The 23,371-nt window shown below is 41.8% G+C and overlaps 1 protein-coding gene across 1 annotated transcript; it reads right to left on the reverse strand.

Annotated features, from left to right (window-relative positions):
- Positions 1 to 2,096: 2,096 nt before the first annotated feature.
- Positions 2,097 to 9,472, reverse strand: polr2l.1.S (polymerase (RNA) II subunit L S homeolog). The gene is given in 4 exon segments (NM_001112727.1): positions 2,097 to 2,436; positions 2,467 to 2,851; positions 4,061 to 4,165; positions 9,430 to 9,472. Coding segments are annotated over 2 exon segments (204 nt in total). The 5' UTR covers positions 4,156 to 4,165; positions 9,430 to 9,472; the 3' UTR covers positions 2,097 to 2,436; positions 2,467 to 2,742.
- Between the last annotated feature and the right edge of the window lie 13,899 nt (positions 9,473 to 23,371).

A 23,371-nucleotide genomic window follows, 5' to 3' on the forward strand; every position in this document is an offset into this window, starting at 1 on the left:
GGAATATCCTTCGATCAAAAAAAACTTAGGAAAGCCTATGAGGACCTTCCCCATAGGCTAACATTGACTTCGGTAGCTTTTAGATGGCGAACTAGGGGGTCGAAGTTTTTTTTAAAGAGACAGTACTTCGACTATCGAATAGTCGAACGATTTTTACTACGAATCCTTTCGATTCGAAGTCGTAGTCGAAGGTCGAAGTAGCCCATTCGATGGTCGAAGTATCCCAAAATTAACTTCGAAATTCGAAGCTTTTTACTTTTGAATCCTTCACTCGAAGTTAGTGAATCGGCCCCTAAGTATGATGTAAAGAGTGATGTTCTGAAACTATTTGCAATTGGTTTTTATTATTTAAGGTTCTTGAGTTATTTAGCTTTTTATTCAGCAGCTCTTCAATGTGCATTATAAATAATCTGGTTACTAGGGTCCAAATTCCCCTAGTAACCATGCAGTGATTTGAATAAGAGACTGGAATATGAATAGGCGAGGACCTTATTAGAAAGACGAGAAATAAAAAGTATCAATACATTTGTAGCCTTACAGAGCATTTGCTTTTTAGATGGGGTCAGCGACGCCCATTTGAAAGCTGGAAAGAGTCAAAGGGAAATGGCAAATAATTATAAAACTATAAAAAAATAAAAACCAATGGAAAAGTTGCTTAGAAGTGTCCATTCTATTACATACTAAAAGTTTACTTGAAGGTGAACCACCCCTTTAATGTATGAAGATCCAGATCCCTTAACCGGAAAACCCCAGTTCCCTTGCATTCTGGATAACGGGTATATTTTTTCCATGAAATTTAATTTTTTTGCACCCTACTGCAAAGTTTTTTATCAGTCTTCTCCTCATTGGGCCCTCCTTATTTTCGGGGTGCCTAGCAGCCCCTGGGCACGTTATCCCTGTAGTCCAAAACATGGCTGTAGGGATCTATTGGGTTACAGTCAATTTTTTTAATGAATTATGAACTGAAAGCTCTTTTCATTATTTAACTGCCGGCATACTCCTTTCAAGCTTGATGCCTTAAAGTGGAAAGGACTAAAATGCCAGTTAATAAATATAAGTGTTTTAAGGTGCCTTATTAAAAGTATTTTACACCTTTCCCTTTCTTTGTAAGGGGGTTCATTTGATTTTTTGCATGTGTTTTTAATTCTTGTCAGGGAAAAGGACTGCAGGGAATCCGCATTGTGAGGTTGAAAGATAATCCGTACAGTAGTCTGAACTTCCACATGGGCAGAATATTTGGCTCCTCAATAAGAAGTAGAAATATTCCATAATATGCAGCCAGGGCCTCCATTAAATTAGTAGGCCACAATGTGTACTCCTTGGTTTCATTTAAAGGGATACTGTCATGGGAAAAAACATTTTTTTCAAAATGAATCAGTTAATAGAGCTGCTCCAGCAGAATTCTGCACTGAAATCCATTTCTCAATAGAGCAAACAGATTTTTTTATATTCAATTTTGAAATCTGACATGGGGATAGACATATTGTCAATTTCCCAGCTGCCCCCAGTCATGTGACTTGTGCTCTGATAAACTTCAGTCACTCTTTACTGCTGTACTGCAAGTTGGAGTGATATCACCCCCTCCCTTCCCCCCCCCCCAGCAGCCAAACAACAGAACAATGGGAAGGTAACCAGATAACAGCTCCCTAACACAAGATAACAACTGCCTGGTAGATCTAAGAACAACACTCAATAGTAAAAACCCATGTCCCACTGAGACACATTCAGTTACATTGAGAAGGAAAAACAGCAGCCTGCCAGAAAGCATTTCTCTCCTAAAGTGCAGGCACAAGTCACATGACCAGGGGCAGCTGGGAAACTGACAATATGTCTATCCCCATGTCAGATTTCAAAATTAAATATAAAAAAATCTGTTTGCTCTTTTGAGAAATGGATTTCAGTGCAGAATTCTGCTGGAGTAGCACTATTAACTGATGTGTTTTGAAAAAAAACATGTTTTCCCATGACACGATCCCTTTAAAACTCATTGTGGTCATGTCCAGAACCAAAATTAGAGAAAAAAAAATGTCTCTGTCCAAAGATTTATGGGCCTGAGTGTATATACACATACAGTACTGAAAAACTGCATCGCAATCTAAAACAAAAATACCTTTATTAGTCACATGACAAAATGCTCGTATTCTGAAAATAGTCCATAAAAACTACCCAGTTCAAGGTGGTTTCAGAGCTGGAAACAGATTGTTCTCCTGGCTGGGCTTCTAAACAGGACCGCCATCAGAAATCACAGGGCCCCATACAACAACATTTCCTGGGCCCCCTGGGCTGCACCAACCACAAGCCCCACCTACAGGTCTGCCCTCCCCACCCCACAGGTCCGCCCCCACCACACAGTAAAAAAACAAAAAAAATATTGGTGGCTAGGGTTCCCACATGTTAATGAAAAATAAAAAGATATTGGTGGTCAGGGCCCCCCATAAAAAAACATTTGTGGTGGGGGCCCCCCATTAAAAAATATTGGTGGCTAGGACCCCACATGAGAAAAGAAAAATTGGTGGGCATGCCCCCTCCCCCCCCCCCACATTATGAGAAAATTGGTGGCCAGGGCCCCTTAAATGTCCATGCCTTCCCAAAGTCAGCAGCTCTCAGAAAGATGGGGGCCTGGATAATCAAGTAAGTGTGGCGTGGCAGGGCCCCCCCTTACCCTCGGGCCCCCTACAACTCTCCCCCCTGATGGCTGCCCAGCTTCTAAACATCTGATTGGTCCAGATTGGAGCTGCCCCCTCATTTCTCCAAAGGGGCGTAGTTTAACAGTTTCTCAATCAAGTCGACATGAGCCAGGAGCATCCGGCGGCAACAGTATCTTTTTAGGCCCAAGGCATCGAGCGCATCTCTGTAATGTGAAATACACAAGAGTTTAGAGTTGCACCGGTTATGGCAGATTAAAGTTTGGTACAGACATTCCCCTGACAATCTTCTATACAATCGTTAGCTACTTACACCTTTGTGGACCCAGAAGTGTCCCCTGAGTAGAGATGCACCAAATCCACTATTTTGGATTCGGCTGAACCCCCGAATCCTTCACAAAAGATTTACCTAATACCGAACCCTAATTTGCATATGCAAATTATGGGTGGGAAGGGGGAAACATTTTTTACTTCCTTGTCATGCGATTTCCCTCCCCATCCCTAATTTGCATATGCAAATTAGGATTCGGATTCAGTTCGGCCTGAAGGATTCCCAAACTGAATCCTGGGTTGGTGCATCCCAACTTATTAGTACAGGAGCTCAAAACTGCACTTGTACATTCTAGATGGGGCCTTACCAGTGTTCTCACATTCCCCACATCTATACCCTCTTTTAAAGGAGAAATAAACCCCAAAAATGAATATGGGTAAAAATACTATAATTTATATAGTGAACTTATTGCACGAGGCTAAAGTTTGAGCTTGTCAATAGCAGCAATGATCCAGGACTTCAAACTTGTCACAGGGGGTCACCATCTTGGAAAGTGTCTGTGACACTCACATGCTCAGTGGGCTCTGATTGGCTGTTGAGAAGCTAAGCTTAGGGCTCGTCACTAATTATCCAGCAGAAAATGAGCTTCCCTGGCTGTAATATAAGCTGATGCTACAGGTTTGCTGATTATTCAATTCTGATGCTAATTGCACTGGTTTCTGTGCTGCCATGTAGTAATTATGTGTATTAATTACTAATCAGCCTTATATTGTGACATTTCTATTCTATGTGTACTGTATATTGTGAGTGGCTCCCTAAGCTCAGTAAGTGACAGCAGCACAGAGCATGTGAATCAGTGAATCAGCAGAAAAGAAGATGGGGAGCTACTGGGGCATCTTTGGAGACACAGATCTTTACTGCTAAAGGGCTGTGGTTGCCTTGGGCTGGTACAGAAACACAAAACATCATGTACAACATTTCTACCTACTTCTTTAGTTCGGCTAAGCAATAATATATATAAATATATATATATATCTCTATATATATCTCTCTCAATGGCCATACCCTTTATAAGCAGAGAGTAAAAGTGTAACTCTAGATGTTTATTACAATACATGAGTGTAGGTTGTAGTGTTGTTCATACCCTTCTGTATATTCAGCCTGTAAAAGGCCAAGGTAAGCCTCCCATTTATTTCCTACAATCTTCCCACATGTAAAGCACCGGACTGGGATGATCATCTTGCAAAACCTGTTGGAAAGAGCAGAGCACAGATTAAGTGCAGATTTAGAGGGGTGGTTCAACTTTAAGTTAACTTTTAGCCTGTTATACAGTGACCAATTCTAAGGTGTCCCAGGCCAACACATGTGAGTAGCAGACGGGCAAGGTAAGGGGTTAAGTGATAGTAAATCACATTACTGCCTGATTGCATTTTAAAGGAGACCTATAGGATAAATAAAATAAACTCAAATTTTGTAGGCAATTATAAGTCATATATGGTGTTGCTTTTACGTGGTGCTAACAATGTACATTATCTTTGAAAAGATAATTTATTAGATGTTCTCTGGTCCCTGTTTCAAATGAGGGATGGGCGTGTCCCTGCCAGAAGCACAGTAGGTGGGGACAGCCAATCACAGCCCTGCAGTCACACACGCACAGACAGGCTTCAGTTCCCTATCAGGTCCTGCTAGCTGCTGATTGGTGGCTGCCCAAGGTTAAAGAATCAGAAAGGAGCACAGGAATCTACTGAACACGACACTTACCATATAGAAAGGATGGAGGCCCAGATCCTCAGCTCAGGGAGCAGATAATCAACAGCAAGAAACCAGGGGACACCAGGCACGCAACTGATCCCTGCGGGTATTTTTTATTTAAATGTTGTGGCCCTTATGGAATCATTGAGTGAGCCCCCCTCTATTCTGTTCCACCCTCCTAATAAGACAAAAATCATTATGGGCATGTAGTTGTCCTTTAAAATAATACCTCCCATTAGAAATGAGCTTATCTGTCCCAGTTAGCTTCGCCAAAAAAAAAAAAAAATCGAAAGTTTGCAAAACGCATTGAAGTCAATGCATACCTCCCAACTGTCCTGTTTTCAGTGGGACAGTCCTCTTTTGACAGCTCAACCCATAGTCCCGCGTTTCAAGTAAAAAGTCCCGATTTTCTCTGCACTGAACAGCCATAAAAAGAAACAAAGTTTCTAACTTTGTCCCTCTTTTTATTTAGAAAATATTGGAAGGTGTGTCAATGGGTGCTAACATAAAAAAATAATAATAAAATAATGTAATTGAACATTACTCTCTCTGCGTAGTCTAAAGCTTCCTTACACTAACATTACTCTCTCTGCGTAGTCTAAACCTTCCTTACACTAACATTACTCTCTCTGCGTAGTCTAAAGCTTCCTTACACTAACATTACTCTCTCTGCGTAGTCTAAACCTTCCTTACACTAACATTACTCTCTCTGCGTAGTCTAAACCTTCCTTACACTAACATTACTCTCTCTGCGTAGCCTAAACCTTCCTTACACTAACATTACTCTCTCTGCGTAGTCTAAACCTTCCTTACACTAACATTACTCTCTCTGCGTAGTCTAAACCTTCCTTACACTAACATTACTCTCTCTGCGTAGTCTAAACCTTCCTTACACTAACATTACTCTCTCTGCGTAGTCTAAACCTTCCTTACACTAACATTACTCTCTCTGCGTAGTCTAAACCTTCCTTACACTAACATTACTCTCTCTGCGTAGTCTAAACCTTCCTTACACTAACATTACTCTCTCTGCGTAGTCTAAACCTTCCTTACACTAACATTACTCTCTCTGCGTAGCCTAAACCTTCCTTACACTAACATTACTCTCTCTGCGTAGCCTAAACCTTCCTTACACTAACATTACTCTCTCTGCGTAGCCTAAACCTTCCTTACACTAACATTACTCTCTCTGCGTAGCCTAAACCTTCCTTACACTAACATTACTCTCTCTGCGTAGCCTAAACCTTCCTTACACTAACATTACTCTCCCTGCGTAGCCTAAACCTTCCTTACACTAACATTACTCTCTCTGCGTAGCCTAAACCTTCCTTACACTAACATTACTCTCTCTGCGTAGCCTAAACCTTCCTTACACTAACATTACTCTCTCTGCGTAGTCTAAACCTTCCTTACACTAACATTACTCTCTCTGCGTAGTCTAAACCTTCCTTACACTAACATTACTCTCTCTGCGTAGTCTAAACCTTCCTTACACTAACATTACTCTCTCTGCGTAGTCTAAACCTTCCTTACACTAACATTACTCTCTCTGCGTAGTCTAAACCTTCCTTACACTAACATTACTCTCTCTGCGTAGCCTAAACCTTCCTTACACTAACATTACTCTCTCTGCGTAGCCTAAACCTTCCTTACACTAACATTACTCTCTCTGCGTAGCCTAAACCTTCCTTACACTAACATTACTCTCTCTGCGTAGCCTAAACCTTCCTTACACTAACATTACTCTCTCTGCGTAGCCTAAACCTTCCTTACACTAACATTACTCTCTCTGCGTAGCCTAAACCTTCCTTACACTAACATTACTCTCTCTGCGTAGTCTAAACCTTCCTTACACTAACATTACTCTCTCTGCGTAGCCTAAACCTTCCTTACACTAACATTACTCTCTCTGCGTAGCCTAAACCTTCCTTACACTAACATTACTCTCTCTGCGTAGCCTAAACCTTCCTTACACTAACATTACTCTCTCTGCGTAGTCTAAACCTTCCTTACACTAACATTACTCTCTCTGCGTAGTCTAAACCTTCCTTACACTAACATTACTCTCTCTGCGTAGTCTAAACCTTCCTTACACTAACATTACTCTCTCTGCGTAGTCTAAACCTTCCTTACACTAACATTACTCTCTCTGCGTAGTCTAAACCTTCCTTACACTAACATTACTCTCTCTGCGTAGTCTAAACCTTCCTTACACTAACATTACTCTCTCTGCGTAGCCTAAACCTTCCTTACACTAACATTACTCTCTCTGCGTAGCCTAAACCTTCCTTACACTAACATTACTCTCTCTGCGTAGTGTAAACCTTCCTTACACTAACATTACTCTCTCTGCGTAGCCTAAACCTTCCTTACACTAACATTACTCTCTCTGCGTAGTGTAAACCTTCCTTACACTAACATTACTCTCTCTGCGTAGTCTAAACCTTCCTTACACTAACATTACTCTCTCTGCGTAGTCTAAACCTTCCTTACACTAACATTACTCTCTCTGCGTAGTCTGAACCTTCCTTACACTAACATTACTCTCTCTGCGTAGCCTAAACCTTCCTTACACTAACATTACTCTCTCTGCGTAGCCTAAACCTTCCTTACACTAACATTACTCTCTCTGCGTAGTCTAAACCTTCCTTACACTAACATTACTCTCTCTGCGTAGTCTAAACCTTCCTTACACTAACATTACTCTCTCTGCGTAGCCTAAACCTTCCTTACACTAACATTACTCTCTCTGCGTAGCCTAAACCTTCCTTACACTAACATTACTCTCTCTGCGTAGTCTAAACCTTCCTTACACTAACATTACTCTCTCTGCGTAGTCTAAACCTTCCTTACACTAACATTACTCTCTCTGCGTAGTCTAAACCTTCCTTACACTAACATTACTCTCTCTGCGTAGTCTAAACCTTCCTTACACTAACATTACTCTCTCTGCGTAGTCTAAACCTTCCTTACACTAACATTACTCTCTCTGCGTAGTCTAAACCTTCCTTACACTAACATTACTCTCTCTGCGTAGCCTAAACCTTCCTTACACTAACATTACTCTCTCTGCGTAGCCTAAACCTTCCTTACACTAACATTACTCTCTCTGCGTAGCCTAAACCTTCCTTACACTAACATTACTCTCTCTGCGTAGTCTAAACCTTCCTTACACTAACATTACTCTCTCTGCGTAGTCTAAACCTTCCTTACACTAACATTACTCTCTCTGCGTAGCCTAAACCTTCCTTACACTAACATTACTCTCTCTGCGTAGCCTAAACCTTCCTTACACTAACATTACTCTCTCTGCGTAGTCTAAACCTTCCTTACACTAACATTACTCTCTCTGCGTAGTCTAAACCTTCCTTACACTAACATTACTCTCTCTGCGTAGTCTAAACCTTCCTTACACTAACATTACTCTCTCTGCGTAGTCTAAACCTTCCTTACACTAACATTACTCTCTCTGCGTAGTCTAAACCTTCCTTACACTAACATTACTCTCTCTGCGTAGCCTAAACCTTCCTTACACTAACATTACTCTCTCTGCGTAGCCTAAACCTTCCTTACACTAACATTACTCTCTCTGCGTAGCCTAAACCTTCCTTACACTAACATTACTCTCTCTGCGTAGCCTAAACCTTCCTTACACTAACATTACTCTCTCTGCGTAGCCTAAACCTTCCTTACACTAACATTACTCTCTCTGCGTAGCCTAAACCTTCCTTACACTAACATTACTCTCTCTGCGTAGTCTAAACCTTCCTTACACTAACATTACTCTCTCTGCGTAGCCTAAACCTTCCTTACACTAACATTACTCTCTCTGCGTAGCCTAAACCTTCCTTACACTAACATTACTCTCTCTGCGTAGCCTAAACCTTCCTTACACTAACATTACTCTCTCTGCGTAGTCTAAACCTTCCTTACACTAACATTACTCTCTCTGCGTAGTCTAAACCTTCCTTACACTAACATTACTCTCTCTGCGTAGTCTAAACCTTCCTTACACTAACATTACTCTCTCTGCGTAGTCTAAACCTTCCTTACACTAACATTACTCTCTCTGCGTAGTCTAAACCTTCCTTACACTAACATTACTCTCTCTGCGTAGTCTAAACCTTCCTTACACTAACATTACTCTCTCTGCGTAGCCTAAACCTTCCTTACACTAACATTACTCTCTCTGCGTAGTGTAAACCTTCCTTACACTAACATTACTCTCTCTGCGTAGCCTAAACCTTCCTTACACTAACATTACTCTCTCTGCGTAGTGTAAACCTTCCTTACACTAACATTACTCTCTCTGCGTAGTCTAAACCTTCCTTACACTAACATTACTCTCTCTGCGTAGTCTAAACCTTCCTTACACTAACATTACTCTCTCTGCGTAGTCTGAACCTTCCTTACACTAACATTACTCTCTCTGCGTAGCCTAAACCTTCCTTACACTAACATTACTCTCTCTGCGTAGTCTAAACCTTCCTTACACTAACATTACTCTCTCTGCGTAGTCTAAACCTTCCTTACACTAACATTACTCTCTCTGCGTAGTCTAAACCTTCCTTACACTAACATTACTCTCTCTGCGTAGTCTAAACCTTCCTTACACTAACATTACGCTCTCTGCGTAGCTGAAGCCCGGGCTAAAGAGAGAGGACACATATTTTAGCTGCCGCATCTCTAGCACAGGAGAATGACGGCTGGAACACTCCCACAGCACAAGGATTATTCTCACATCAATCACGTGTATCTCACCGTCTTGTCTCTCCCACACGCCGCTCATTCACTCGCTGTTTCCGGAAACCACGTGACACGTCTCTTGTTTGTCGGCTGGTGGAGACTGATCGCTACAGCCTGTGTGACGCGCGCCCCCTGCTGTCCGGGAGGTGACGTTACAGACGAGAGAGAGAGTTGCAGCGACTGGAAGGTAATCGCACGTTCTACTTGCACTGTTCCCCAGGGCTGATGTGTGTGTTTATATATATATATATATATACAGTGTGTGTGTAACATTAGCGGCTCATTGCTCGGCCATTAAGAAGTGTAAGTTCTGCTGCCAAGAGCAACAAGTGCAGCTGATCCCTGTGTGTCACTTACTTGTATCCTCCTGTGAGTGAGGAGCTTTTCCTTTACATCTCTTGTGCAACTACAACTCTCCTCTCATTTACACTCTCCTTATTTATTCTTCTACTAATAAACTCAATGGGCTCAGGCACCTCTTTCATTTACATCTTCTACAGACACTTCTATGGAGCCCAACTGATTTTACCAATACATTTCTATCGTTTTTAGGGATTCGGCCTTTTTCAGCAGCATTTAAATTCAGCCGAATCCTTCTGCCCGGCCGAACCGAATCCGAATTTTCCTATGCGAATTAGGGACGGGGAGGGAAATCACGAGAAAGTAAAAAAAGTTTTCCCCTTCCCACCCCTATGCAAATTAGGATTTTGGTTCGGCATTCGGCCGAATCTTTCACAAAGGATTCGGCCGAATCCAAAATAGTAGATTCACTGCATCGCTAATTGTTTTAGATCTCATATTTGAGATGAACAGCTTTTTAAAGGGGTGGTTCACCTTTAAGGTAACTTTTATTATGTTATAGAACAGACAATTCTAAGCAACTTTTCAATTGGTCTTCATTATTCTTCATTATTTTGTCCCCTTCTAATAAAACAAAAGCTCTGTAAGGCTTTTATTTTGTTATAGAACGGCCAATTCTAAGCAACTTTTCAATTGGTCTACATTATTTTTTTTTATGTACTTATATGCCTTTTTCTTCTGATTCTTTGCAGCTTTCAAATGAGAGTCGCTGACCCCTTTTAAAAATCAAATGCTCTGTAAGGCTTTAAGTATGTTATAGAATGGCCAATTCTAAGCAACTTTTCAATTGGTCTTCATTATTTTATTTTTTTATAGTTTTATAGTGATTTGCCCGTTTCTTCTGACTCTTTGCAGCTTTCAAATGGGCGTCGCTGACCCCTTCTAAAAAAACAAATGCTCTGTAAGGCTACAGATGTGTCGTTATTGTTACTTTTTATTCCTCCTCTTTCTATTCAGGGCTCTGCTATTCGTATTCCAGTCTCTTATTTATATCAGTGCATGGTTGCTAGGGGAATTTGGCCCTAGTTACCAGATGGCTTAAAATGCAAATTGAAGAGCTGCTTAATTAAAAGCTAAATAAGTCAAAAACCTTCAATAATAAAAAATGAATCTTGCTGCGGCTATACTCCAGTTCAGTCTATGATCAGGTCAGCTGATACCTCAGCACTTGTAGTTCTCTTACGGCCTCAGCGGCTTCACTTTCTTCTCACTTTGCGCTCACTTTTCCTATACTGTTGTACAAAGTGCTGCACTTCTAGCCAAGAAAGTGAATAAACAAGAACTATTGGGGAGGTTTCAAATTAATAGGGATGCATCGAATTCAGGATTTGGTTCGGGATTTGGAAAGGATTCGGCCTTTTTCAGCAGGATTCGGATCTGGCCGAATCCTTGTGCCTGGCCGAACCGAATCCTAATTTGCATATGTAAATCAGGGTTGGGTAGTGAAATCACGTGGCTTTTTGTCACAAAAAAAGATTTTTCCCCACTTTTTCCTTATGCATATGCAAATTAGGATTCAGATTTGGTTCGGTATTCGGCCGAATCCCCGAATCCTAGTGGATTCGGTGCATCCCTGCAAATAAACTAATGTCTGTAAGATCTCTTTTCAAGAACTCTCTATTTTCTTTTTCTTTTTATTACATTGAAAAGGCCGAATCCCGAACCGAATCCTAGACTCGGTGCATCCCTAAGTGGAACCACTACAAAGGCTTATTAGGGGCCCTACATGCTGCTCATCCAGTTTGGTTCCGTGGGAAAGAATTCAGGAAAAATACAGACGTTGCAAGAAAACAATGTCACTTTAGGGTAAGGTCACATCCGAAGATTCGGGGAGATTAGTAAATCACAGACGGAATGGCAATCGATGCGCTTTGTTTTCCGAAGTTGCATCACAAGGAAACTTCGGGCGACTTCGGAAAATGAAGCACTCCGAGTGCCATCCTGCCGGCTAGAATCTAAATTGGGGTGCTTCGTTTTTCAAAGTCGCTCGAATCAGGGAGATTAGTCGCCCCGAATCACCAGCGGGATGGCAATCGATGCGCTTTGTTTTCCGAAGTTGCATCACAAGGAAACTTCGGGCGACTTCGAAAAACAAAGCACCTCAAGTGCGACAATTTAGATTCTAGCCTGCAGGAAGGCACTCGGAGTGCTTCATTTTCCGAAGTCGCCCGAAGTTTCCTCGTGATGCAACTTCGGAAAACAAAGCGCATCGATTGCCATCTCGCCGGCTAATCTCCCCGATTCGGGCAACTTCGAAAAGTATTGTGTTGTACGGCCGCTTAGAACTAGGGATGCACCGAATCCAGGATTCGGTTCGGGATTCGGCCTTTTTCAGCAGTATTCGGCCGAATCCTTCTGCCTGGCCGAACCGAATCCTAATCTTAATTTGCATATGCAAATTAGGGTTGGGGAGGGAAATTGCGTGACTTTTTGTCAGAAAAGAAGGAAGTAAAAAATGTTTTCCCCTTCCCACCCCTAATTAGGGTTCGGATTCAGTTCGGTATTGGGCCAAATCTTTCGCGAAGGATTCGGGGGTTCGGCCGAATCCAAAATAGTGTATTCGGTGCATCCCTAATTACAGTAATTACAACTGTTGCTAATCACAGGGTGGCTTGAAGGTGAAGGGGACTTTTTATTAACATTTACACAAAGTTGTTTCCAATGTTGAAGGACGATACAAAGTCACCCAAACCAGCGCAAAATGTTCAGCTTCAACGGTATTGTCCCGCTTTCTGCCGTCGATTTGCTTCTTATCGATCGTCTGCATTTCTTCACTCTTTCCAGCAGATGGGGATATTCCCTGGATTATATGTAGTTACAGTGTGTGTATATATTATATTATATCTCTATTTACTGCTGGAATTTCAGCTCACTCTACTTCTGAGAAATCACAGTGCCGATTGCCGGGGATGCAGGGTTTTTTTTCTGTTCCTTTCCTATATCCTCTGCCAGTGGAAATACCAACAAGGATATTTTATTAATTACGAAGCCCTGGCAGTGATGCATTGCAGTGAGGGATGACACATTAACATGCGATTAGAGTTCACGCAAACTTGCAGTCTACACTAACGACTTCACTGCCGCTGCTGGCAACCGTTTCCCCGATGCTTCTGTATTTTTCAATGGCATTCCTCCTTGATCCATATACAGGTATGGGACCTGTTATCCAGAATGCTCGGGACCTGAATAATTGATCTTTCTGTAATTTAGATCTTCATACCTTAAGGGGATTCGTCATGATATCGTTTTTATTTCTAAATGACCCCGTTTACACTGCAAATAATTGACTGTACAATATAAAATGTCATTCCTGAAGCAGCAAGTGTATTTAGTTGTAATATTGGTGTGTAGGTGCATCTCAGCTCATTTTGCCTGGTCATGTGATTTCAGAAAGAGCCAGCACTTTAGGATGGAACTGCTTTCTGGCAGGCTGTTGTTTCTCCTACTCAATGTAACTGAATGTGTCTCAGTGGGACCTGGATTTTACTATTGAGTGCTGTTCTTAGATCTACCAGGCAGCTGTTATCTTGTGTTAGGGAGCTGTTATCTGGTTACCTTCCCATTGTTCTGCTGGGGAAAGGGGATGAGGGGGGTGATATCAGTCCAACTTGCAGTACAGCAGTAAAGAGTGACTGAAGTTTATCAGAGCACAAGTCACATGACTTGGGGTAGTTGGGAAACTGACAATATGTCTAGCCCCGTGTCAGATTTCAAAATTAAATATAAAAAAAATCAGTTTGCTCTTTTCGCCTTTTTCAGCAGGATTTGGATTCTGCCGAATCCTTGTGCCTTGGTGAACCAAATCGGAATCCTAATTTGCATATGTACATTAGGGGTGGGAAGGGAAATCACGTGACTTTTCGGTCACAAAACAAGGGAGTAAAAAATTTTTCCCACTTTTTCTTTTTGCATAAGCAAATTAGGATTCGGTTCCGTATTCGGTGAAGGTTTGTGAGATTCGGTGCATCCCTAGTTTCAAATACTTTACCTTTTTTATGAGACATTCAAGTCTTTTTCCTCCTGCCATTACAACTCTTATTTTATATTTATTAGCAGTTAAACAAGCCCATTAAATTAAGGGGTTGCACCTTTTTGGCGGCATTTGCATCTCCGATTTGGAGACATGAATAGGGATGGGCGAATTTGACCCGTTTCAATTCACCAAAAATTCGTGCGGCGAAATTTTATTTGGCGCGCGTCTTTTTATTTTGACGCAGGACGCCATACAAGTCTATGGGCGTCATTTTTTCGGCGGAACAAGGCGAAAATATTCGCCCATCCCTAGACATGAACCAACGTTTTATTTTGTATCCTTGTGCCGTTGCTGTTTAGTCCTGACAATAAACTGCTGGCGGGTTCTCGTATGTGTTTATCTAAATCGCAGGCTTGCGCATAGCTTTTCTGCTCCCATGGCTTCTCTTTATACACTTCTTTTTTTTCCCAACGTTTTAATGAAAAGTTCTAAAAAAATGTCCCGTTTTTATCCAGACAGTACAACAATGAAGGAGTTTTTTCCCCCTTGCGTTTTTACCTTTTCAGATGGATTTGTGCCGGAACAAATCCTCGCCAGGCAGCTTTCCAGCGCGGATTAAACATGGCTGCCAGGTGCTCAATGTGCCGTAGACTTTGAGCAGCCCAAGTGGTTTATTTGGACATTGGTACCGGGATAAATTGCGGATGCTTTTTTATATTCAGCCCTTGTAATAAGAATTGTTTTGTATCTATTTCAAGCGATGGTTTGTCATTTCTTCTGCTGACAAACAACTCCCAGAATATCACAACTACTGCCTTTTGTTAGGAAGAGAGTTATTGTTCAGCAAGAGCTGGAGAACCACTGGTCAACTATCACTGCTCAGACTATTACTATAAGGCTTAAAGGAACAGTTCAGTGTACAAATAAAAGAGAGAGAGCAATAAATATAAGTAAAATTATTTATTATGTCACATATATGCCTTAGGGGCAGATTTATCAAAGGTCAAGGTGAAGTTTCAAAGTGAAAAACTTCGAATTTCGAGCCATTTTTTGCATACTTCGACTAGGGAATAGTCATACTTCGATTGAAAAAAACTTTGAAAATCGAAGGTCAAATTTTTTTGAAGTACTGTCTCTTTAAAACTTCGACTATTCGCCACCTAAAAGCTGCTGAAGTGCTGTTTTAGCCAATGGGGGGACCTCCTGCAACCTGTATGGAGGCAATTGGGGGAGTTTGGAAGGTCGAAGTTAAAAAAAACTTTGAATTGAAGTACAGGTATAGGATCCCTTATCCGGAAACCCGATATCCAGAAAGCTCCGAATTACGGAATCCGAATTTTTAAAAATTATTTCCTTTTTCTCTGTAAAAATAAAACAGTAGCTTGTACTTGATCCCAACTAAGACATAATTAATCCTTATTGGAAGCAAAACCAGCCTATTGGCTTTATTTAATGTTTAAATGAATTTCTAGTAGACTTAAGGCATGAAGATCCAAATTATGGAAAGATCCATTATCCGGAAAACCCCAGGTCCTGAGCATTCTGGATAACAGGTCCCATACCTGTACGATCAAAGTACCATTCGAAGTAGGCCGAACGAGTAACAAATAATTTGATGAAGTCCCTGTAGAGGTCCAAAATGTTGAGTATTCTGCTTGCATCTTTTGTTTTAATTAATCTTTTTTTTTGCTATTTTTCAAATCCTGAGAGTTCAGCAGCTTTGTTAGTTCGCTCAGATAGATGTATAGGGTGTGCACCGATATATATATATATATTAGAAAATAATAATTCTGGTTAATCAGCCCATTTGCAGCCTTATAGGAAAAGGAAAGGTTAAAAGTAAGTGAGCTTTATCAGAAAGCTCTATATAAATATACCAGTAAACCCTCAAAGTAATGCTGCTCTGAGTCCTCTGTCAAAAGAAACAGCACATTTCTTTCCTTCTATTGTGTACTCATGGGCTTCTGTATCAGACTTCCTGTTTTCAGCTTAAACTTCCAGGGCTAGGGCTTGAGCATGCTCAGTTTGCTATCTTCAGGCAGGAAGTGATGTCACACCAAGCTAATATGGCAGCTGCTATCCTAAACAAACAGAGAGAGTTTCTGGAGTTGTTACTCAGGTATGGTAAAGCATTCTACAGAATAAATATAGTGTTATAGCTGCACTATTGTGGCGAATCAATAAACTGCTTCAATAGCTTTCCTTCTCCTTTAAGGTATATTTTCCCACTAAAACACTTCTGCTCTGAGCAACGACTACACAAACTCATCATCAATAGACCCTTACTTGAACCATGTTACTCCCCTCCCCCGTCAGCGAGCGCTAACAATCCACTTGCCTCTGTGTCGATATGAAATAATTAATTCCCGAGAGATGGGGACAGAAATAAATAAATAAAGGTTTTAATTTAAAAAATAAAAAATATGATGAGCAGAGGGGAAAAAATAATCAGTAAGTCATGAAATGGATAGGAATAAAACAGTAAACTCGACCAACATCCGCCATGGAGTTCTAATTAAATGTAAATTAAGAATGGAGCAATAGGATTTTTAGCGGAGAAGAAGCACAGGCAGTTCTCCCTCTAGAGACGGGGAAACATTGGTGAGTCTTGTTAACACCTCAGCAGTTACATTGACTCTGAAGTTCATTGGCCTCTTTCAGCCGGAGCATCGGTGCATGAATGGAACATGTGTAAAAAGGAGTCGTTTGGACATTGCTGAACATTAAATGTGTCTCAAGCATTCAGGCATCCCAGCTAGTGGCACATTTTACTTGTATTGGCTTCTTTGCCGGAGTCTCGGGCTCTAATTAGAACAAGCAGCCGGAAATGTTATAGGGCATAGTATTTGCAGCAATATTGGGAGGATAATCTTGTAAGAAACTTGCCCTGGTGGTCTAGTGGGCAGTGGGGTCCACGCCGCGTCCTTGGCGTGGATGCCTGCTGCGCCTGTCCTATCCTTGCCGGCGCCATTTTGGATTCCTAGGGCGCGCGCGGAGCGTCTCTTAAAGGCGTGATTGCGCCAGCATGCAACGGCGCGAAATTGTGCACGTTTTGGCGCCAATTGGATCCCTATTCAGACCTGTAGCCAGTGCCCGTGTGGTTTCCTGAGCTTTTTGCTACCTGTTCCTGAATTTGCTATCCTGACTGATTATCCGTGTTTGACCCGGCCTGTTCCTGACTACTCTGCATTCTGTATCCTGACCCTTGCCTGCCTACGACAACGCTTCCTGCTTAACCCTTTGATTGACAACCCGGTTTGACCCTTGCCTGCCTGACGATTCTGATATCCGCCTGCCTCGACCCAGCCTGTCTGACCATCCTTCTGCCTTATCCAGTCTGTCTGATAATCTGGTTCTGACCCCTTGCCTGCCTGACGATTCTGTTATCTGCCTTTCCTGATCCGGTCTGTTCCGTTTCCACCAGACGCCTTGTCCTTGACCTTCTGCCCAAAGACTCTTGCTATCCGGTCGTGCCCCTTTGCCAGCCAGAACACCTCGCCTTGTACCACTCGTTAAGTCCAGGCGGCACCCAATTGAGCTGAGGGCTCCTCCCGAAGCCCAAAGGTGGTCACACTACTGGTGAAGCCGAGACCAGAGTCCTTGGCATTTGTTCTGTTATTGGGTGCCGGCCGTGACAAATCTCTAGCAATCAGCAAAATGATTATATGGGCACAATAGTGACTTCTCTAGAGAGCCGAGCTTATGGCTCATTGGGGACAGGCCTGGATTTGCAGCAAGGCCGCATAGGCCCGGGCCTAGGGTGGCAAAAAAATAGGGGCGGCATGCCGCCCAGCCGCATTATGGGGACGCGTCCCCATTCAATTACAGCAGCTGCGCTGGCGTTTCTGCGCCGGCGTTTCTTCGCCGGCGCGCTGGGAAGGGAAAGTGAGGTGGGCGCTAGGACCGCGCGGCCGCCTGGTCGGACCGCGCGGCCTAGGGGCGCACCTTATTGAAATCCGGCGCTGATTGGGGTTCATCTATAAAGTTGCTTGGCGCTAAAACATTGCACTGCTGTGCCTGTCTTTCCAGTTTTTGCGAATTCGCATTGTGAACACATTTTCGTAAACGAGGCAGGTGTTTGCGCCAGTGCACCCAGTGTACGAGGTCGTTGTCCGCGAAAATACCGTTGACAGTGGCTTAAATTGTTATGCTTTGTGCCACCTAAACCTCTAAACGTATATAAGGGTCGGTGAAACGAATACAGTCGACTTGATTTCAGCAGTGATGCCATTCACAATGGACTTTCCTATATATATATATAAAAGGCAACTATATCCCTCAAACAATGTTGGTCTCTATAAAAATAATTTGCATAAAACAGCTGCTTCATGTAAATAAACCATTTTCATAATAATACACTTTTTTAGTAGTATGGGCCGTTGGGTAATCAGAAATAGAAAACTGCCATTTTAAAGGAATCATTCACTCAATATTGTATTTGTCCCTTTCATGCGAAAAATGATTTATCACCGGCAAGGTCAACGCGAGGTTGAGGGACACATGGGCATGTCGTATGTCATTATCAGTGGAAAGAAAATACGTCCAATGAATAATGGACTGGATAAATGGCAATCCATTCCAGGGACTAAAGTTACAAATATGATAATATTAATGGTCTGCATTTTATTGATTGATATTGGACTCTGAGACCCGGTTCATGGTCAAGATGAGAAATTGCTGAAGAAATTTGGTGAGACAGGAGTCAGATGTTCTTCCTTGTACTTCTACCGTAATACAGAGCGACTGTTGCCGTATGATTGTTCTTTTTGTTAAAGGGGAACTATCGGGAAAATGAAAATTTAATATAAGCTACAGCATACTAAAATAAGAAGTTTTACAAATATAACCAATTAAAAATTCTGTACTGTTTCTGAAATAATCAAGTTTATCTTCACTATTCCTCTCTCAGCATCTGTTTCTCTTCATTCTCTCTTCATGCAGCAGTTGGGTGTCAGATATTCACTGACAGTTAGATCCAATATATCTTTATAGGGGGGCTCCTTTTGCCTAGAAGATGTATTATAGTTCACTCTATTAAACTCACCAGACATCATGTCTCTCATGCAGAATTTGTGCAAAAGGCAGTTATTTTGTTAGATTTTGTTTGTACTGGAATCAGTTATTTGAGTGAACTCTAATTCATCTTATGTTCACAATTCCTCTCTCAGCATCTGTTTCTTTTCTCTCTGTCTTCATGCAGCAGTTGGGTGTCAGATGAATGTTCCAATATATCTTATAGGGGGGCTCCCTTTTTCTAGCAGATGTATTAGAGCTCACTCTATTAAAATCAGCAGAAATCCTGTCTCTCTACATGCAGAATGTGTGCAAAAGGCTGAATCCAGTACAAATAAAATCTAACAAAATACCTGCCTTTTGCACAAATCTTCTTGAATTAGGGCTCACTCAAATAACTGATTCCAGTACAAACAAAAATCCTGCATGTAGAGAGACATGATGTCTGGTGAGTTTAATAGAGTGAGCTCTAATACATCTTCTAGGCAAAAGGAGCCCCCCTATAAGATATATTGGATCTAACTGTCAATCAATATCTGACAAATCCTGCATGTAGAGAGACATGATATCTGGTGAGTTTAATAGAGTGAGCTCTAATACATCTTCAAGGCAAAAGGAGCCCCCCTATAAGATATATTGGATGTAACTGTCAGTGAATATCTGACACCCAACTGCTGTATGAAGAGAGAATGAAGAGAAACAGATGCTGAGACAGGAATAGTGAAGCTAAACTTGATTATTTCAGAAACAGTACAGAATATTTAATTGATTGTATTTAGAAAGTTTCTTATTTCAGTATGATGAAGCTTATGTTAAATTTTAATTTCTATTATTCTTCACCTTCGCAAAACTCCCTGTCGCCAAATAGTACACGTCAAAAGAGTGTTCACAAATGGCTTCCAATCTATTATTTCCCACATTTTGAAAATGGATTACATTTGTTTCCCCCTCATGTTTCTCAGTAGCAGCTCAATAAATCCCTTCTCTAAAATTGTTACCATTTGATCTATTAGTTGCTGGGCAGCAGCTTCTAAGCTTTTACTAAAGTCTGTGATGGAGCAACGCTTGCAATTTCATAGATTGGTTGATGACATTTCCCGGCTGCTGCCGGAAAACAAGTATCGGTTTGTATCAAGACAAATGTATGACATTGCCATGGTTTAGCCCAGGCTTATTGACTTGCTGATTGGCGATTCCATGGGGGAAATGTTACTAACTGATTTTTTGAAGCTTAAACGGATCCTGTCATCGCAAAACACGTTTTTTTCAAAATGAATCAGTTAATAGTGCTACTCCAGCAGAATTCTGCACTGAAATCCATTTCTCAAAAGAGCAAACTGATTTTTTTATATTCAATTTTGAAATGTGACATGGGGCTAGACATATTGTCAATTTCCGAGCTGCCCCATGTCATGTGACTTGTGCCTGCACTTTAGGAGAGAAATGCTTTCTGGCAGGCTGCTGTTTTTCCTTCTCAATGTAACTGAATGTGTCTCAGTGAGACCTGGATTTTACTATTGAGTGCTGTTCTTAGATGTACCAGGCAGCTGTTATCTTGTGTTAGGGAGCTGTTATCTGGTTACCTTCCCATTGTTCTTTTGTTTGGCTGCTGGGGGGGGGGGTTGATATCCCTCTAACTTGCAGTACAGCAGTAAAGAGTGATTGAAGTTTATCAGAGCACAAGTCACATGACTTGGGGCAGCTGGGAAATTGACAATATGTCTAGCCCCATGTCAGATTTCAAAATTGAATATAAAAAAATCGGTTTGCTCTTTTGAGAAATGGATTTTAGTGCAGAATTCTGCTGGAGCAGCACTATTAACTGTTTCATTTTGAAAAAAAAAATGTTGTCCATGACAGTATCCCTTTAAATACAAAAACAAATCATTATTTGCCGTGTACTATTTGAAAAGGAAAAGTTTTGTCCAGATGAATTACCCCTTTAATCCTGTCAATTTTCTAGCACCACAATGATTCCTGTAGCCCCACATGTTTGCTGAAGCGCGAAGCACCAGATTGGAATGGCAGTTGGCTGCGCTTGGCAAGTTGTAAAGTTTTTGGCAAGAATATCAGTCGGTGCAATTTTCTATTATAAATATTGAATAAGTGCAAATCGGTGCCAAAGATATCATTAAACACATGGCAGGACAAATCTGGATTAAGGAACAGCATTCTCATTGGTTATTATTAAGTTATTAAATGAACAACACAAGCTTATAAATGAATTACAAGCCTAATACTGGCCAAACATGGGTACATTTAAGCCTCTAATTTGGCCCCAAGTTGGCAATTTATGTCTGCCTGAAAATCATCCATATATCCAGGGCCGCCATCAGGGGGCACAGGGGGTACAAGTGTTGCAGTTTTCAAAAGAGCCGGGGCCCCCCTTGACAACGCCAAAGCCGTGTCGCCCTTCCGAAGTCCCTAACCGCCGAACAGCTGAAGTCCCGAAGCGGCAAAAAGACTCAAAGTCATGAAAGCAGCCAAAATTTAAGTCCTGAAGCGGTGAAAAGACCCGAAGTCACGAAAAGAGCCGAAATTTTATAAAAAATTTAGAAAAAAATTTGAATCCAATATGATGTTACTTTAATTCGAACGATTCGAATTCGAACCAAAACGGCTTATTCACCCAAAAAAAAACTTGGATTTTTTAAAATAAATTTCGGTTGGTCTTTTTTTTTTTATTTGAATTTGTAAGTTTTTTTTTTATTCGAAATTTAAATTCGTTACCACTACGCTAATTCACTAAAATGCAAAGTTGCGTCTCTGTAGCCGAACTCTAGCAAAGTTTCACTATCGTTAATTCTGCAGCGCGCGCATCTCATAGCGAACTTTTCTGCCTAGCGAAACTTCGTTAGTACTCTTACGCTTAGTTCGATTTGAATAGGGCGGGTACATATAGGTCGTATATATGTCTTTATGAGAGATTCACGTTAGTGAATTTAAGGATTAACTATTACATTTAATTTGGCTGAGCAAAAATGCAACTGGCGATAGGGCGCTAAGTTATGCTAGCGAATTGTCCTCTACGCCTGTTAGTAAAAAGGCGGTGTCCCTGTGTATGGGATTTCTGGCAAATTTTCGTTAGCAACGGCGAGTCCGTCCTTTAATAAACCTGCCCCATTGTGTTTGCTTATTGTCTTTGCACTAGTATTCGCGTATAAAACCATTCAGTAGGCGTTTTTAGGCAGAAGATGAGCAAACTGGCAGACAGAACCCACCGAATCAGCCAATAATTGTTTTTCCATTTATATGAGTTGTGTTTATAAGATGCAGAGAGAGAACGTGGGTGCTACGGTGTTAAGAGGAGGTGTGCCTGGGTGCTTACAGGGGCTGACAGATCATTTCTCAAACTGGCGGAAATTGTTTTGCATCTTCTCTTTCCCATTTCTTTACTGCCCTTTACCGCCCAGTGCCCTCAGTGTTATTCAATCCATCTCGTCTGATTGGGACCCGCTCTCATTGTGTTTGCTCCGCGCGGCATTGACTTGAAACATTTCATTATCTAATACACACGGGTATTTGCTGAATTATTGCAGCTGCTGTGAGAGGGACATTACAGACATTATTTGGAAATATATTCTGCCCTCGTCTAAAGTCTTTCTCTATGTTGTATTTATATGTAACAATGAAGTGTCTTCCCTACGACTCCTGAATCCACTTGAAAAGGGATCGAGTTTACCGGCCTATTGGAACAGGTTCTTGAGACTTAGTTTGGCTCCCAGGGATAAAGAGAGGGACCGTGATATGCGGGAGGGTTTAGGACCCAGTGCAGGGGGCCATTAAACAAAAACCGTGACAGCTATAGCCCGAAATTGTTATGGGAAAAAAAAGTTTTTTTTCCAAAATACGTCAGTTAATAGTGCTGCTCCGGCAGAATTCTGCACTGAAATCCGTCTCTCAAAAGAGCAAACAGTTTTTTTTAAAATCTGACTTAAGGTGGCCATACACGGGCTGATAACAGCTGCCGACAGACCGAGTCGGCAGCTTATTGGCCCGTGTATGGGGGCCCCCGACGGGCTTCCCCGATCGAGATCTGGCCGAAAGTCGGCCAGATCTTGATCAGATGGGATTAAAAATCCTGTCGGATCGCGGCCGCATCTGTTCGTTGATGCGGTCCCGCGATCCGACTGCCCGTTTGCGTTCGCTAGGATCCGATCAGTGGGCCCTAGGGCCCACGATCGGATCAGCCCGATATTGCCCACCTCAAGGTGGGCATATCGGAGACATTGCCAAACGAGCGGATCTCCCCATGTATGGGCACCTATAGGGCTAGACATATTGTCAGTTTCCCAGCTGCCCCCAGTCATGTGACTTGTGCTCTGATAAACTTCAGTCACTCTTTACTGCTGTACTGCAAGTTGGACTGATATCACCCCCCCCCTTCCCCCCCAGCAGCCTAACAACAGAACAATGGGAAGGTAACCAGATAGCAGCTCCCTAACACAAGATAACAGCTGCCTGGTAGATCTAAGAACAACACTCAATAGTAAAATCCAGGTCCCACTGAGACACATTCAGTTACATTGAGTAGGAGAAACAACAGGCTGCCAGAAAGCAGTTCCATCCTAAAGTGCTGGCTCTTTCTGAAATCACATGACCAGGCAAAAT

Source organism: Xenopus laevis, chromosome 4S, assembly GCF_017654675.1.
Source record: "Xenopus laevis strain J_2021 chromosome 4S, Xenopus_laevis_v10.1, whole genome shotgun sequence".
In the NCBI taxonomy this organism is placed as follows: Eukaryota; Metazoa; Chordata; class Amphibia; order Anura; family Pipidae; genus Xenopus; species Xenopus laevis.